Consider the following 19,220-nt stretch of genomic DNA (forward strand, 5'->3'; position numbering starts at 1 on the left):
TTATTATCTTACTTTATTTACATTTACATTTATAACGGCGCTTGTTACTTCATATCGCTAATTTCCTTTTAGCTTACTTACGGTTTACTAAAAACACTTGGGTTATAAATAAATGAAATAAATAATTTCCTTTCAATAATACTAAAACATACATCTTCACACACACAAGGTCTATATTTAGATTTACTACGTGTACTAGTGTAGTCAAATGGGGGCAAGGTTGTCCCCTTTTGTGCCTAAAAAACGCATTTCAAATTCTTGAGAAATCTTCGAAAATAACTGAGATTTAACAGTTTAAAAAAAAATTAATTTAAAGTGTACGAGTTGAATGTACTTTTTTATTCAGGATGTCACAGATTCAATATTTTTAATTTTCGGAAACGATAGAAGGCACATAAGTTGAGGCATTTTCTACCAAACACTAACTTACCTTAAAAAGTAATTTGTCACACGCAAAATGACAATTGTGTGAACTACGCCATGCGAACGTTTTATTTAGCTTACCACCTAAAATAACGATGGGTCACCCTGTATGGGTTGCATTTTAATTATTTTTAACTTTCAAAGTTGGTTGTAATTTGAGATTGGACACAAGTTTCGATCATATTAGTGGAATTCGAGGTCAATTATGTTTTGTTTCAGAATTATTAGCTGTTATTTTTTTTTAATAATCGCCGTTGTTCAAGTTTATTACGCGTTAAAAGACTAGACTTAAACATCTTGAAATAATTGCTCTGGATTTTTTAAACTTTATCTCCGATCGTTGCGATAAGAAGGTTCGTTATGGCTGGGGAAGCTTATCAGTTTCAAGATAAGAAAACACAAGGGCAGCTTATCGTTCAAAGAAGCATTAAGGAAGTGGAAGCGGAAGTTAAAAAAAGAGGCTTGGCTTATGAGTCTCTACTCTTAACCGAGCTTAGAAAATCCTTCTAGAATGCAAGAAATGAAACCATCCAGAAAGACGTCGTGATCAAAAATGCGACAAAAGAGATGGCGCTGTTGAGTACTTCAGCTTAATGGCAAGTGTTTTTTCAATAATTTGGGATGTCGATTTTATTGACTGCTTGGAATTCTTTAGTCAACAGCAAATTTTCAAAATTTTTGACAACCGTAAAAATTTGCGTATCTCATCTCGTTAAACCGGTTTGTAATCTGAACCCTCAGTACTTCGATTTGGAATTAATTTGAAGGAACTACGTGTAAATTAGGTATGTTAACAACATTTTAATTACATTCAAAAGAGGCGAATACCGGTCGATGAATAAATACAAAAAATATCGCTACAAGGTTAAATTTAACATTAAACTTGTATTATAAATCCAGTTGTTTAGAAATGTAGGTACGCGTAGGTGTTAATTTCACCTCAAACAAAATCGTTAATTATACGAACTCTATCCTTTTAAGAATGCGAAAAGTATCTCGGCGAAGTTTAACACAAAATTAACAGCTTCCTTCAATCAACTCATTTAATAGTAATTGAAACCAATGCTAATATTTTATATTTCGACCTCCGAAAGACGAAGGGTTCGCGCGATCAAAAGTGGGCCAACATTCTTTGGGATTGCATTAATCCATAATATTACGTATTAATTTAAACCGATATATTATACACTATAAATCTATCCATCTTTGTTGGTGTAATTGAAGTTAACAACATAATAAAGGACGGAAGTAATTGAAGTGCAATTTCAATGCAAACTGTTTCAATTGCTGCTTTCCAGTATGAAGAACGCAGGTGATGTGATAGTATGTGTGCAGAGTGTTGAGGGAAACTCGAGGAAGATGTGAAAATGTCAACGACTTCAGTGGACGAGTCATCGTCGGCGAAACATACGCTCAACATAACTTTGGAAAATTCGCTGATTACTTCCACTAGCGTCACCCAGACACCGCCGCAAAAGCTGTTCTTCCGACCGGGTACCATCGAGGAAGAAGATGAAGGTTCTGTCGGAGAGTACGAGAGGAGATTGCTTACGACCGTGGATTCGCCCATGTTAATACGAAATCCTCACTCCTTTATCCTGCCCGGGACGCCGGGCACTCCTGGACTGCACAGGGTTGGAACCTGCAACAGCTCTTTAACTATCTATGCAACGCGACACGATAGCAGCAGGTAATTTATTCATGTTTACTTCATTTGTTAGTGTTATACAACATCCTTTTTACCATGCGAGCGTACTTTCGCTTAAATTACGTTAATTTAGGTACTACTTTAAAACACATTAGGCGCGTTTGCAATTGTCTCCTTGTGTTAATGGGAGTGATTCGTCCACCCTGTCCTACTTCCTCTTTTTTCATGGAAGCAGAGAAGGGATCCTCCAAACGCCGTCAGGCAAACCTTATGGCCGACACACACACCTTAATCGAACCTCTCTGATCTTTCCGAGTCCGAAGAAACGTATCTCGGGATGTAAAGAAACACTGTCCCTCAAATCTCAGGTGAGCGAGCCAGACTTGCCGATACGGTACAGGGCATGCAGTCCTCCTTGAACTCCCTCCCGTCTCTTGGCCCCTTGTCGTCCTCCGGCGCTTTGAGAACAGCGGTTCCAGAACGGGTGAAGATCCCTTCGAGGAAGTCTGTTTTCCCTATTCCCATCAATGACTCACCCCCAAGTCGCAAAACAAGGTCCTTCCAAGGATATGGAATCCTAGTCGCACGCAAGTTTCTCTGAACTAGCCGTCTTGTGTACTGGAGGGCCCGTACGTACGTTGTGTAATCGGTTCTTGTATGTGTTGGGACGTGAGACATAATCGGGAAGGGAATTAAATAAAATACCGAACTTTTGTGCGTAGGAAATGACAAGATCAAATAAATATATATTACGCACACAACAAGACCATGCCAGGGAAACCTTCTACGGGACAAAAACCCCGGCATAGGCCACACAAATACAAGAAATAAACCACCTACAGCAATAAAATGCAAGAGAAAATACACATAAATAAAACATTCACATTGTATGATAAAAATCCGATAATCAAATCAAATGCAATTAAACAAGTTCATAAAAACAAAATACACAAGACATCATAAATGCAGTGGAAAACTTGATAAATCAATTCAATACAAAAACACATCAAAATACCTGTACGATCAATTGAGATAACACAACTCGTAAAATAAATAAACTGCATGTACGTAGGAAACATGTAAATGGCGTGGCTCTACTCCAGCCTTCCGTTAACATAATTTAATTTAACACGAAAAGTACATGTGAGAATGCCAATGGCCAATAGCAAGTATTCATGTGAAAATCGATTATCGCTCAAGCAGAACATATTTTAAATAGTGGAAATGTTAATGAGAGGGCCCCTACTCGCATTGCTAAGATGCTAAGAACTGCAATCCGCACGAGACGAGTAGGCAACAGATACAGCGAAAGATCGAACTGTATTAGGTACCTACTCCACGGAGACAGAATGAACCACTCGGCACTCGCACACACAAACATCGAAACATCAAATAAGAGAGCCCCCCTTCGTATAGCTAACGCACAAGAACTGCAGCGCGTCACGAATCAGAAAGTATTGTCTATACTTGAACGCCCTCGTTCTTCTTTTCTAAATGTTATCTGATACCCAGGTCTGTGAAGTTAGCGATTACCTTTATTTAACGATGCACCCCTTGAAAACAAGATCACCCGAAAACACATGTGTTTGTATCTTCCTTCTTGATACTTTCCCATGACTTCAATACAAAATGCGTTGTATACACAATGCTCAACCACCGATTCCCATAAGAATTACATCGACCTGGCCCTATAAGTCACTGTAATTTTCCATAAAAGTTTGAACATATCTCTGATGCTTAAACGGGCTCCCGTTACAGTGTTGGTATCCACTTTGTGTATCTCCCTTGCGCATTCTAAAACTGCGTGTCCCGCTTGATCATTATCGCCGAAATCCTCCTCTCTATATATGTGAAGCCATTTTGGCTACCTACGGTTTGATAACAATTACCTGCGCGAGGTAGAAGTGGTAAAGGCAAAAACGCCACCCAGCAGAATAATAAAAATTGGGGAGCAATGTGATGGATCCTGATTGTATTTTTACATTATTTTTAATATACAGATTGCAACATTTGAGCAAGAATGATTATAGTTACATTCTTTCCAAATACACAAACGGTCATTTTGACGATGAAGGTCCGTTTTTCTTCATGTCTCCGTACGGAGCAGGGCACTTTAGGAAGGATTCCCCACGTGCCTTATCCTTATAGAAGCATTTATTCTCGTTGTGTTTACTGCACACGTTTTCGCAGTTATTTGTTTGTATTTCAGAGTCAGATAGGATCAGACACGCAAAATTAGCACCTAATTACAAACTACTCGTATGCACGGAGTTGTACAACAAACAAAAGGTTTCCATAGTTAATTTAATTAGCTCATTATCTCTTTAGGACATTTTTAAAGTGGATGACTTTCGCTTCTTCCAAACTCTACTTGCCCTGGTTCTGCAAAATGGCAAAAGTTGCGAAATCTGTGGTTTGCGACGAAAAGTACCGGAAGTACACATTTTTTTTCGAAACACTGTTTATAAATCGTGTGATTCTTTAATCTGGTTCTATTGGGCAACCCAGGACACTAGAATCGTTTATTTCCTTGAATCTCTTTGTCTGATATCGTAAGTTTCGATACTTTAGTTTCAAAACTTCAAGAGGCCCTAAGAGTGCCTAGGAAATATTTCAAAGTTACAAAAGAACTTTAAAACAAGTCGGTAGAGACCTTCAAAAAGGTGTACTAAATCCAGTTCCTAAATGATAAAATTCATGTACTACAAACGGCTTCAATTTACAGATTAAGAGCATTAGGAAAACAAATAAAACAATAAAACAATCTTGGTGTCAAAAATAACCTTTTTTTGAACATTAATTAATGTAAAGTGATGTATATAAAACTTGTTGAGCTATCTTTCTATTATAAAATTGATGCTATAGGCATGTTTAATCAGCGTCAACACCACCTGTGATCTTGGAATCTTTTTTGACAAGAAACTAACTTTTTCGGTGCACATAAAGGAAATTTTAAAACGTTCTGTACTCAATGTAACAATTTACTTACAATTAAATCACTTTATTTCACCTCGACTTGAAAAATTGAATGTCCCATCTCTTTCAATCAGAAGAAAAGTACTTATATCATACTTTATTTTTTGCATAATTTAATTCCTGCACACATTGATGGGGTCTCTTTGCATAACAAATTGTCTTAAATTGCTCCGCGTTTATCTTGCAGGCACTCCATTATACCTTCTACTTACCCAGGTGTAGAACAAATACACTGTGTCCAAGATAAGGATGTGTATCATAGGGATCTCCGATACCATAGAAGATGCGACGATGACCAAATTCGAGAAAAGTTGCACGGTCCAAGATTTGTTATCATGATTTAAAGAAAACAAGAATATTCCGCTTATTTCCGAAAAAAATGGCAGAAAAACCGAAATTTCCCGATTTGGTTTTTATTTTTTCTGGTGTTATTTGAAAAGATACAACAAAATTAAAAAAAAAAAGACACTCTCATTGTCACTTTAGCGCTCCACAAGACACCGATTTTCAACACAACGTTTCGTTTAGGAGAAATCATCATCAACTTTATTTTTTAGGATCCGTGAAAACTTACATACTATATTGAGTACCATTTTTTCTTACGAATTCAATGATATACGGCACAAGCAAAAAAAAACAAAAGTTGGTTTCAACAGGATGGTGCACCCGCGCTCAAAGCGCTCATCGTGCGAAAATACCGATCGGACGAATTTCTAAGAAAATAGAAAATTTATCCGATAGGTATTCTCGAACGATTAGGAGGTTCTGCGCAGAAGTACCATCCTGTTGAAACCAGCAGAGCTGCCAACTTTTGTTTTTTTTTGTGTCGTACATCGTTGTATTGGTAATAAAAAATTCTACTTGATACATGATGATTTTTTTGCGGGCCGTATAAAAACTAAAGTTGATGATGATTTCTCCGAAACGAAACGTGGTATTGCAAATCCCTCAAATACGATCAGAAAAAAATAAAACGAAAACGGGAAATTTTGAATTTTCTGGCATATGTTCGGAAGTAATCGGAATTTTCTGGTTTTCTTTAAAGCGTGAAAACAACTCTTAACTGCGCATCTTTTCTGTAATTTGCCCATAGTCGTATCTCTATGGATTCGGAGATTCCCTTGATAGACATCCTTATTTCTGACATAGTGTAATTCGCTTAATTATAAAATATGCTTCATATACAACTCCATATGAAATATCACAGACATCTTCAATGATTTATTCAGTTTGCTAATAAGTGCTATAAAGCTAAGACATACAACCCTTAATTTTACAAAAAACAACTTCCGGCTTGGCGATCTCAAAACGAATTTTTATCGCGGCAACCGACGGGTTACTTCTTGCGGGATTGAAAATTGAATCTCCCGAAAAAAACTATGTCTTGAGAAGTACGGCTGGCGCTCCCGAAATCCAAAATCGAATGCCCTCAAAAATCTCTCCAGATTAATCCCCACCCACTCTTTTTAATAAATTAACGATCTTTTCAAAAAGAGGTCTAGTAATTAAATAAACCATATTTCTTTAAGAGGCAATCGAAATCGGTTTGCCCCCCGCCCCACCGGCCCTTTTACTTGAAACCCACACACTGAATATTCTGCCGAATTTCGTTCAACGTTTTCCGGAAAGAAAATGAGTACCTTGTATACTCTCTGCTAGCAACCTCTAAAATGTCAAGTTCATAAAAATTCAAAAAAAAATTATCGCCATTTAAAGACGGCCATTAAATTTCGCTGTCTAAAGACCCCCCCCACGAATTTCCTGAGATGCTGTTTTTGAAAGTAAAACCGAAGAAGATTGAATTACTCAATGGTAAAACGCATAACTTTTACACACGACAACCAATTGGTCTCAGATTTTGCATACGCATCTCTTGGTCGTGGTGCCAAGTTAAATTTAGAAAATTAGGGGGGGGGGTAACCACATGTTCTACCCTTCATGGTATTCTAATTAAAGGTCTCATCGAAATAAATTGGTTTGTACAAGCTATAACTTACCCATGCGACTCTTGTTATCAGTAAGCGACGGGGCGTGAGGGGGGGGGGGGGTAAAAAAATAATTTTATCTCTCATTGTATTTTAATTAAAGGTCTCAACGAAAGGAACCGTTTTCTACCAACTACTGCCCTTCTTTCTGTCCTCTTATCAAAGTACGGGGTGGAGGGGGAGGAGGGAATAGTGGAACTAGTTTTATCCTTCATGGTACTCTAATGAAAGGTTTCAACGAAAGGAATTAATTTCTACCAACCATACCCCTCCTCCTCGACCTCTTATCGTGATACAAACTCACAAATGGCGATTGAGACGTCTGCAAGAAATATATCCATTACTCTATGCCATTGGTGATGTCAAAACAAAAGCTATTTCGGTTTTTAAAAAAATGCGCTTTATCTGCACAAGAGTTGTGCACAATTTATACTTGTTTCTTTCGGATTCCTTTCATTTACACTTCATGCTCCTTTTACATTTCCTTCAAGTCTTAAAATCGCTTTGATCAAGTCTTTTTCATTATTTTTTCATGTGTGCTTTTTGCACGCTTCCTTGTTTACCACTTCCTTCTCGAATCTCTCTTACTTCCGCTTTCTACCTACATACCCCGTTGACGAAGTTGCAGTCCATTTCTTTACCACAAATTCTTCAAATTAGTTTGTGACCGGAAGGGGGGATCTTTCATGGCACCTACTCTAAAGATATCGACGAAAGGAACAGTTTTCTACCAACTACCGCCCTTCGCTTTTACCCCATATCAAGATTGAGGGGTAGGGGGCCACTAGCGTTATTTTCATGGTCCTCTAATTAAGGAATTAATTTCTACTAACTATACTCCTCCCCCTCGACCCCTTATTGTGATCGGTTATTATTCCTTATATCTCAAAAGCGGATTATCGAAGGAGGGTAATCACAAAGGGCGATTGGGACGTCTGGAAGAAATATATTCATTGGTGATGTCCAAACTTTAACGGTGAATATCGTGAAAACGGTTTGTCGGAAGACAGTACCTACTCACAACGGCATTCGTCTCGCCGGATATCGAATATATTGAAAACAAAGTGTCGGAAGAGGGTACTTATAAAAGGGCCAGTGGAATGTCTGGACGAGACACGTCTACTAGTGATGTCAAAACTTTTAATGCAAATATCTGCAAAACGGAGTGGCGTGGTAGGGTACTGACAAAGGGCGGAAAGATCTAATTACTTTTTAGAGGCTTTTATGGACCTGCCCATTTATTAATTCTTAGAAGGACGACCGGACTTTCCTAAGGTTTTCCGAAGTGTTCCCCAATGTTTCCTGAAGCATAGCAGGGAACCAAGCCGTACAACACAATATGTTTGATAAGTAGAATCAACTAAATGTTACTAAATTGACTTAATTATCGCGAGTAATTAGCCGAAAACAATTTTACAACCATTGGCGCTATTCGCGATCACTTTTTTATTGGTCGTTAATACTTTAATCGCCTATTCGCACAACCGTTTTTTTAATAAGACGAAAGGAGATTATTAACAAATTATAGTTTGCGATTTGAGTGCTAGATTAAAATGGGGGTGCTGCATCCATTGTCCAATTAAGTAATTGAGAGCTGCCAGTTCCTGTAATTGTCGTTCAAAATGCGCCCACGCTTTTCAAAGTGATGGGTCCATTACCATTATTTGTTGCCGTCCAAATATCAAGGATAAAATACGAACTACGTAAAAGATCTAATAACCTCATTCCAGGTGCTAATCGGATATGAGCATCATTTTGTTAGATAGGTACCATTTTCGAAAAAATTGGCAGTTGAGTTAAAAGTTGACTGACATAAAGGAAATTTATGCGACGTTATCTTATCATTTTCAAACAAACATAACCTCAAATGTGAAATAGATATATGGTAACACAACTGCGAGCCAGTATTAATTGTGTTAATGCGAAGATATGATTATTTTTCACACCTCGCGAATAAACGACCACTAATTGCTATTTGTACTCCCAATCAAAAGAGATTAGCACATCGGCGAATTTTATTTAAGAATGTCAGGTGCTAACGCGTTTCTTAGTTTACCTGTGTAGAGTGATCGAATATGGAATCGCCGGGAAGTGACAAAGAGGATACGAGATTTTTGATATTTCAAAACGCGCCAAGGAACTTTAAAAGTGGCCAAAGCACCCCCGGCACCTATTACCCGAAAACTCCAGATAACGTTTTAAACAGGTAAGACTGTTCGCTTATCTTACTTAATCACATGATGGGACTCGTTAAACTTAATGTTTGGTTTTTTTAAACGGTCGCGTGTTGACGTTATTAATAGTTTGTATGGGAGATATAAAGGTCGATTGCATCAATCATTGACCGTTGGGAATGTAAATTTAGTTTCTGCAAGATTTGTTTGCAAATTACCAAAGTGAAGCATGCGTATGAATTGTAATTTTCTTATAGCTACCCGTTGCTGCGTTTTTGGCTCGATTTTGGTGATGTTTCAATTATATACCTACCATTGAATAAAAACTCAATGATACCTACCTATAGAGTACCTAATGGAATCTGAATTTGAATTATTTTTGGCGCATTTTTAAGGAGCCAGTGACACTTAGGACTTATTTCCATATATTTATTGAGTGGTAACCGAGGTGGTAACCAATGTGATAATTGGATTGTGTACTATTACTTACCTATACATGAACAATAATTACATAACGTTAATCCTCTCTTCGTCTTATAACTAATATCGTCCTAATTTTTCTTCCCTAAATCTGCAATCCCAATTTTTTGGTTTTTGGTGCAAAATAGCGGATTAGGTATCCATAAGGCACAACACAATACACTATAATCTATGAACGTGACGAGACGAACGACAAGAAGTTCCAAGCTCCAGAAACATTAACTCTGATTACCTCTTAGATTTATTTTGAAAAAGGCCTATTATGCTGTGGGTGTGTTCAAAGCCGTATGGCAACATCTATCCCTTTAACTAAATTCATTATGGTTTTCAATTTGGTAATTAGAATTTTTATGATCTCTCATCGTAAACCTACATTCGCTACAAAACAAAATCCTAATAATCACTCGACATTTGGGAGACTTGGGCACAAATAGAAATAACATGAGAACCCTATCTGGGTCGTAGAATGGATTCGAATAAACACAAGATTACTTGATTGGCAATGACAAAAAAATTATTCCGAAACACAGATGTTCCTTAATTTTTAATAACGCAATTTTCAAAACTTACAATTTAAATAAATAAATTTGCACGAATCATAATTATAATGCAATTAAAAATAATTTTAAATAGAAAAATAGACACTAAATACCAAATGAACTAAACCTATTATGTTATTATGTTATGCTTATTTGTAATGAAATCCTCCAGATTTAATTAAATTAAAACATTCACATATACAGGATGGCCCATTATTGCCTTCGGTATTATTTCAGCCTAGATAACATTCGCCTGTCGTTGTTTATACAACAATATTTACCCGTGTAGGGGCGTCTCCCGCCCCTACCGCAGAAGGTACTACGTGTCGGCGACTAAACAACGGCAAATCATTTTTTGATTGTGACAATTTTAAGTGATAATACTGCTAGGATTTCTTCCTGAAATACAATCCTGACTGTTTAAATGCGCTTGAAAGCTTGCGACGTCTGTGAGTCGTGGGATGTAGGATGATTTTGTCTATTTTGCAGTCGTCGTTACCGAAGCTGCTACGTGGCGTAAGTTTTGCAAGATCCGTGAAAAATTACTCCACGTTAAGTGAATTTATGGTTGACAAACAATCTGATTGGTTGTATAACATTAATGTTATTGGTGGAAATTGCGTCCTGGAATTGGTGTCACTTCAAAAAAAAAGAGCAGTGGGCAGTTGGTTGTTCCGAGAGAATCGAGTGACAATGCTTGTTGAACAGTGAGCAAAGTTAGGTCACCCAGTAATAATAATGGCGCCGCTTTCCGCCAAGCAATTTTCGTCATAACAAATTTAATTAAGTAAAAGTTGTTTATGGACCTTCGAGTCAATTTCTTGCTTGTAATAATGGTTTCTTAATTGATGTTATAATCTGATGTTGTACTTTTCCCCATGCACCTAGACTTTAAGTTATAATCTTTGTTATAATTAACTACATGTTCCACCAGTAATGTAATCATTAGACTGTTTCTCCGTATTTTAAAAACCGGAAGATAACGGTCACGTCGAAACTAGTCGCATTTTAACTTTAACAAATGTAGAATTATGTGGAAGGTTTAGAGTTTCACTTTTCTTCCAATTTGCATCCATGTCTACCCCATTTTAAGTATGTAATAACATAATATGGATACCTCCGATGTGTCCACACAGTTTGTTCACCGTTCAAAGTCCAAAGGTTGCCGGTCGTTCAAAGTCCAAAGGCTGGTCGCCATTCGGACGCAGTCGGTAAAACCATAATAATGAAGGAGGAGGAGGAGTGTATGAATAAGCGCTCAAAGAACACTTAATCGATTGTGTTTATTATAAACTATCGAATACCAACCCTCTTGCAAAGTATGTGGAAATTGGATACAGCACATACCCGAACCTTGTACCGGTACTGCGTATTGGGACCGGTAATTATGAACGAGGTAATGTTACGGTTATGAAACTTGAAGAATGGAATGAGCTACTAAGTTATGTGAAGTTACAGTTTTTCCGGTCCAAGGCGGCGGCTCCAAAATAGCATCCAAGGCGGTGGGTTCGAAATGATATCCAAGATGTGGGCCAACTACCGCAATACTCCGGGCCAACTGCCGAAATGTGACACCCCGGATCGATGGCGAAATCTCGCATCCTGGACCAACTGTCGAAATACGATTTCGCACTAACTGACCTTGCGCACCGGGCCAACTGCCATAATTTGACGCGGATCAACTGCCCAAATATTTTCCCACAGTCTCCAGAATTTTCCGAGGCCCAAGTGCCACCATACCTACTAACTCTGAAATAATCGGTCATTTAAATGAGCTTAAATTGTATACATATCTGGATCCATCTACAGGAATGTCGATTGTTAGAGTAAACCCATAAATAAAATCCCACAATAAATTACAGGTGGGCGACTTAAGTGAGCTGGTTGCTCGACGCGAATTCAAATAAGTAACACAAAATAAAATCCACTCTACGGCAATCATAACACAAAATAGAATCTACTTTAGGATAATTTACAGGTGGTTGACTTGACTTCGCTCACGATTCAAGTTTCCCCAAAACAGCCAATATCCAACTACTTTATTCTTTTAATGAACATCCACCTCATGTCGCTAACCGTTTCCACCAATAAACTACTTCCAATCCAATCAGATTACTTGACAGCCATAAAACAACTCAACGTGGAGTAATTTGTTGCTGATTTCGCAAACCCTACGCTACGCGGAAGTCCCGATAACAATGACAGCAAAATATCTAACTCCTTCCTCTACTAATCACGCAAAATCCCATGACTCACCGGCACCGTAAGCTTTCAAACGCATTCACAAAGTCAGGACCGCATTTGAGAATTGACATCTGATGCGTCTATTTCTTATTACCTTCCTAGCTCTGTTCTAGTAGTCATTTCTTAGCATGTGGTACAAGAGGGCTAGGAGTGCGTCCTCGGTGGCACCCTAGGAGTTGAATGTCAGCCGGATGTAGTGTATGACTCTGTAGATCTCTTGAAATCTTTTGAAACCTACAGTCCCTAAATGAACACTTGGAGACTCCCGGGCATTTTTCGAAGTTTTTGAAAACCTTTAAATGTTCTCAAAATAATGCTATCACTGTAGAATAATTGAGAACACTCTAGAATGGCCTTGAACACTCTTAATAAATTCTCAACTCAACTGGAGACTCTTGCACATTTTTCTGGCTCCTACATACCGAGAGTCAAACTTAAACTTAATCCAATGCTCAAACTCGCACATGCATTCAAACTTTGACAAATTTAAACTCAACGTTTTAAACGAAAATGGAAGCAAACTTAATATCAATTCCAAGCCGAAAAGGCAAATTTAAGAAAAGTTTTAACTAAAGCTCAAATCGAAGACTAAGCTTAACATGCTTAATTGCATTCCGGCTCAAATTGAAGCAAAACTAAAGCTGTAACTCAATCAGAAACTCAAGCTCAACCTGAGACTGTATCACCATATCACCCTCACACAATTTGTAACGGGAACCCGTTAACGAATTTTAGTTTAATCGAATTTTGCCACGGTCCTAACCTAGTAAATGCGTTTGAAACGGTGGGACGCCTGTGAGACGTGAGATTTTATTGGTGGAAAACGTTTGCGTGCCGGAATGTTCTGGGAGAACCGTAAAGCAATGCGCGTTGTACCGTGTGCGAAGTCAAGTCGACAACCTGTAAAATACAGTAGGGTGCATTTTATTTTGTGTTAAAATTCGCGTCGAGCCTCCAAAAAAAATGTGCATTGGACCGTGAGCGAAGTTAAGTCAGCCACATGTAATTTAGCGTAGGGCGGTACTTTGTATAAAAACATTTCACGTGGGGCCGCGGGCGTTAGTTTAACCACCTGTAAATTACCATAGGGTGGATTTTATTTTGCGTTATTCGATTTAGCGCGAAGCGCCAGCGCAAGTAAGTCGACCACATGTACTTTATCGCAGGGCGTTAAGTTTTTACATTTTTGTGTGACAACTCTAATAATCAAGACTTAGACTTATATTATTTGCCGAAAAAAATGCGTGCTCTTATGATAGCGAAGTTTATGGATATGAAAAGACAAACGCGTAGAGTTGCTACTTACAGTTTTTAAGGAGAATTAACAGCTCAAAAACTATTACGTTAAATACCAGCAATAGCGGAAATTTTAAAATTGCATTGCGAAGTAGAGAATAATATGGCGAATACAAACAATAGTGGAAGTTTTTAAACACGCAAAATTAAATTCTGAGTCCCCACAAACTAGAAGAATAGACTTCAAAAATGTGAAATGTGGTATTTTCTTCGCCCTTTCCAAGCGATCGATTGTACGCAAATACCTACTACTTTTTATACGACATTGACATTTACCGTCGGAGAATCTAATTTTGAGTATTCGTATCGGAACTTCAAAATCAAAGGAGCCATTCATTATACCATACCTAGGAGTTAGTGTGGATTGTCCTTTTCAAACATTTGTATCGGCCTAATGGACCAATCAGTGCGTCGACTTTGAATGGCCAAAGAATAGTCCTTAGTATATTTTGTAAAAGCTCTTAAAGGTGGTTTCTGAAAGACCTTTAAAACCTCTTAAAGTGTCTCTTATGACTAGTCCTAAGAAGACTTGACTACACTCCTCTCTGACGTCTCTCTTAATAAACTAGACTCTTGTTGTTAAGGGAACTAGCTGATTTACTTTTAAACGAACATTCAACATAGGTATTCTCCATCGGTTTGGGGCAATGCGACTTTGGTGTAATGCTTTGGTCGTGGGTTTTAGAATAAAAAGCTAACGTTTTTTGTAACAAAAAAGTGTTGGGAGGAGTGCTTAAAACTTGCATGGTTTTACGGGCATCGACACTATTTCGGAATTTGAGATCAACAATAACATACGGGGATTGCCATTTCTGATCACTAATCAAGTCGCTAACTAACACACCTTAAGCCACGCGTAGACCGGATTCCATGCGTAACTAAACCGCATACGATTAGAAATTTAAATCCTAACGTGATATATAAAGGGATTCCTGCATTTTGAAATAAAACCAAGAGACACCAATACACTAGCAAAATCTACTACTACTATTTTCAACTATAGTTTTCCTGATCAGAACATTAACCACGTCAGTGAACTAAAAAAATAAAAACTAACCGCATCCTCTTAATAAAGATAAAACAGAGATTCCGATTAGGACCAAACTGTGTTAAAAGTAGTAAACGTCCATATTTCGAATGGAAAGTATTATTAATGCATAATCCTTCTTTCAGGAGTCGCTTTCGTCCAGGAGCCGTGAGAAAAATAAAGCGGAGGGCAGTTTTCAAAAATGGCGATTGCAACATACTCCACTCGCGCATATCGAAACATCGAATACGGTTTCTGCAAGATATTTTCACCACCCTAGTCGACACGCAGTGGCGATGGACCTTAATTATTTTCGCCCTGAGTTTCTTCTTGTCGTGGCTGGGTTTCGCCGTGATATGGTGGTTGATATCGTTAACGCACGGAGATCTTGAACCCGAACACTTACCCAGCGCCCAGGAGGAGTCGGGTTGGACTCCTTGCGTTTCCCAGATTGATTCGTTCACGTCATGCTTCCTGTTCAGTATTGAAACTCAGCACACGATCGGTTACGGGTCGAGAGCGACCACCGAAGAATGTCCCGAAGCGATATTCGTGATGTGCCTGCAGAGTATTGTAGGTGTAGTCATTCAGGCGTTGATGGTGGGAATTGTGTTTGCCAAAATGACGCGACCGAAGCATCGCACTCAGACCTTGCTCTTCTCGAAGAACGCCGTCATTTGCCAACGCGACGGTTTCTTGTGCTTAATGTTCAGAGTGGGAGATATGCGGAAGAGTCACATTATCGGCGCGAATATACGTGCCCAACTAATCCGTGCGAAGACCACCAAGGAAGGCGAAGATCTCACCCAGTACCAAACGGAGCTGGCCGTCGGAGCCGATGGATGCGACGGAGACCTGTTCTTCATTTGGCCAATGACCATAACGCATAAAATTGATGAAAATTCGCCGCTCTTCTTTCTTTCGGCCAGTGACGTTTTGCAAGACAGGTTCGAAATCGTCGTTATACTGGAGGGTACCATCGAAAGTACTGGACAGACTACTCAGGCGCGGTCCAGCTATATTTCGAGCGAGGTCTTGTGGGGGCACAGATTCGAATCCATCGTTAGTTATAACAATGAAAGGCAAGGGTACCAGGTTGACTATTCCAGATTCGATAGTACTCTACAGGTCGATACACCTTTATGCTCTGGTGCAGACTTGGCGGAGTTTTACCGAATACAAGAGCAAGGTAGGTTAAATTTGGCGCTTTGAGTGTGTTATGAAATTGGAGTTGCAGATCAGAATGAGCTACTTTCCTTGAAGAGGATTCCAAGTGATCAAGATCAACTACAAGGTCCTTTATGAAAACGTGTGATATGAAATAAGCTAAGCATTAAAATACGATTCCTATAGATTTAGTTAGCTGTTTGTAAATATATGTATGTAGGTAGATCAAATGACTGAAAAAAAACAATTCGAATACCACAGAAATGTATTTGATTTGTATTGGTTGGTTTAGAGTAAAACCAAAAACGCGACGAATTGCTGTACCTTAAATCTCAATTCTTTAAAGAAATTCATCACAAGTATTAGTAATACCGCTATAATCGTCTTGCATCGAAATGTAGCAAGTTTCTATTTTCTAGTTTATATCAATAATTGTTAAGTAATGATTTAATGTATGGTTTCATCTCATGTTTGTTTTTGTCTAACGAGATTCTAAGTAATAGTGTTTCGATACTCGTTAGTATTAATTTACTCATTATTTCTGTTCATGATACCCACTTGTGGGTAGATAATATTGGTTTTTGTTTATAACAAAATGTGAAGTTCAATTTGCTTCTTAGCTTAGTTTTGTGTAAAATGCTTCAGATTTACAAGAAGATTGTTTTTCTCCTTCTCATTAGAAGACTAAACTCGGCTAATAAAGAACTTAATAGGTTGGTTTCTCGCCTGTGGTAGATTACATAAACAAAGTCCCACACCCAACAATGGTCGTGGAAGCGCAGAAGAAAGTTATAGTTGGTAGAAACCACATCCTTCCAATGATACCTTTCATTAGAATACCATGAAGAGCAGAACGTGTATTTACCCCGCCTCTTCTCCCCCCCCCCCTTTACCCCAAAGTTTGACTTGTCACCACTAGAGGAATGCATATGCAAAATTTGAGACAAATTGGTCTTCGCATGTAAAAGTTTGTTCACCGGATACGTCACTGGCAGATAATCGCACGCGACTAGTTACTAGTTGTAACGAAGCTTTCAGTTTTCATACCGGAATTTATGAACACACCGTACATAGATGACCGCTACAAACTTGACTGAACATCTGTTGCCATTGACCTAAAATTCTAGGTAGCAATAGGCGTTACTGGGCAATCGAATTTGGAAATTTTTAATCCGGCAAATTAAGTAACTGTAATTAACAGTAGCTAATTAAATGAATCTTATTAAAGGTACATTTATTTAGAGGGAATCTTTTTCACCTTTGGTGTTTCACCGAAATGTAAGGTTTAGAAATTTCACTGTGCTCGCGTGTATCGAGATTCCTTTTTCTTCCGCTCTGTTTTATTCCGTGGACCGTGTTTGATACTTTCCCTTCAGTTAATTATAAGAAGGGTATGCATTTGATTTCTCGTATAGATACCGCTAAGTAATTAATCTATGCTTTGTTGCTTGCGTTCCCCCAAAATTCTGGACTAAACAGCTTCTTCCACTTTCTTACATATAGCAATATTTCTTTCTAATTTTAACCACAGATGCTTCTAGTAAAGACAAGCATATTGCATATTCCAAAAATCAAATGTGCGCGTGCGCAAAGTCAACTTTCTTATTTATGGAGATATTTCTTTGAAATTTTAACCACAGATGCTTCTAGTAAAGACAATCATATCGTATATTGTGAAAATCAAACATGGGTATGCGCATTGTGCGCAATTTTACTCCTTTAATTTATGGTGATATTATTTTGAAATTGTAACCACAGATGCTTATTATAGTAAAGACATGCATATCGCATATTGTAAAAATGAGACGTGCGTACTGCGCAATGTCAACTTCCTTATTTTTAGCGTATTTTCCTCAAAGTGAAAAATCGCTATTGGTTGCACTTTGACGTCCGTCCGTCCGTTTGTCCGTCACACGTACTCCTTCTAAACCACTGAACCGATTTTGGCGATATACGACTCATTTGAAAGGGATTGGTTCAAGGATTCCGTGCATAGGTACCCATATTTTTGATTTTGCGCACGCACATTGTCAAAAATTTGGTTTAACGCATGCGCGATGCAAACTTTTTTATTTACGAAGATATTTAAATGAAACTTTATACAGGGTGTCAATTTTAAAACTTGCAGTCGGCTATATTTTCCAAACTAAAGAAGATATTGAAAATCGCGAAAAACCGTTTCGGGGGTATCGAGGGGGAAGCAGAATGATGTTAAGAGAGAAAACCCCCCACCCCCCCTCTTCAATAATCCTAAATGGCTACCCCATACTTGTGACACATCGTTTTAAAGCTACTGAAAAATGCTTTCCAGTGGTACCAATAAAGTCAATATTCATTAAAGACAATTTAACAAAAATTTAATAATTAACAAAAAAAAATAAAAATTAACTCACGCCTATGTTCAAGATTTGGTCCCTAAATTCGAAGAAACGGGACCGGTTATCAATAAAAAAAAGAAAGCAACCAAGATTGCTTAATGAAGCAGCTCAGGTTGAAGTTCTTGGCCAATTTGCCATAAATCCCTCAATGTCAACATTTAGTTTTGAGGAAGAAAATACGCTCTAGTCATTTATGTTTGCATAAGGACTTCTTAACTTGTTTAAAATTTTAACTAAAGATTCTTATTGTAAAGGCAAACATATCGCATATTTTAAACATTATGTGTGTGCATGCGCAATGCTAAGTTTCCTATTTATAAGAATATTCGTCGTGTTTGATTAATGTATCCTGTTTTTTCACGTTTGTTAACCTTTATTTTCACCTTCTTTCTTAACCCCCTCCTCCCTCTGCGTTCAGCCACGGCTCCTTCTTTAAAGTTTATTTCTGTCATACTGTGGTACCATACGGTTTGGCAACACCCCTTACACCAGGAAAAATATCACCATGGGAAAATAAATATGAAACGCTCTTTGCCTACAGCAATGGTGAAAAATATATGACTTCGATTGTTCTACGCAGCTACCGAAGAACAGGGATTTTCGCGACAAATCTTGGCAAAAGGTTAGCGTCGGTCACTAGATTCCGATGGCGTTAGTAGCGTGGTAACCTGTCTGGTTTTTCAATATTTGTTTTGTTTGGTTTTATTATAAAAGTTGTACTCACAGGTACTAATCATTTTATTCTTTATTTCTTATTTCGTGTCACAAGTTGTTATATTTACATTTTACATTAGATTTTGATATTTGTTTATTGAAGCATGGCGTGCTCCAGGCTTTTGTTTTATTTGTATCGTGTTTGTTATACTGTACAGATGCTTGGACC

At 38.0% G+C, this 19,220-nt stretch overlaps 1 protein-coding gene across 2 annotated transcripts; it reads left to right on the forward strand.

Moving 5' to 3' along the window:
• Window positions 1-1,719: 1,719 nt before the first annotated feature.
• Window positions 1,720-16,680, forward strand: LOC116178786 (G protein-activated inward rectifier potassium channel 3-like). 2 transcript variants are annotated; one of them, XM_031498398.1, is made up of 3 exons: window positions 1,720-2,113; window positions 14,939-15,981; window positions 16,030-16,680. In XM_031498398.1, exons 1-3 carry the CDS (start codon window positions 1,791-1,793, stop codon window positions 16,095-16,097), a joined length of 1,434 nt encoding a protein of 477 aa, XP_031354258.1. In that variant the 5' UTR covers window positions 1,720-1,790; the 3' UTR covers window positions 16,098-16,680. The 2 variants fall into 2 exon arrangements, with proteins under 2 accessions (XP_031354258.1, XP_031354259.1); XM_031498399.1 differs by lacking the exon at window positions 1,720-2,113 and adding an exon at window positions 8,566-9,238.
• The last annotated feature ends 2,540 nt before the right edge of the window (window positions 16,681-19,220 follow it).

This window comes from Photinus pyralis, unplaced genomic scaffold, assembly GCF_008802855.1.
Source record: "Photinus pyralis isolate 1611_PpyrPB1 unplaced genomic scaffold, Ppyr1.3 Ppyr1.4_LG8, whole genome shotgun sequence".
In the NCBI taxonomy this organism is placed as follows: Eukaryota; Metazoa; Arthropoda; class Insecta; order Coleoptera; family Lampyridae; genus Photinus; species Photinus pyralis.

What these genes read in the sequence shown, in the direction of transcription:
- LOC116178786 (XM_031498398.1), top strand. Translation starts at nt 1,791, where the DNA reads ATGTCAACGACTTCAGTGGACGAGTCATCGTCGGCGAAACATACGCTC. An exon ending in ACGCGACACGATAGCAGCAG is followed by an intron (nt 2,114 to 14,938) that starts GTAATTTATTCA and finishes TCCTTCTTTCAG; the next exon opens with GAGTCGCTTTCGTCCAGGAG. An exon ending in TTACCGAATACAAGAGCAAG is followed by an intron (nt 15,982 to 16,029) that starts GTAGGTTAAATT and finishes TTGGAGTTGCAG; the next exon opens with ATCAGAATGAGCTACTTTCC.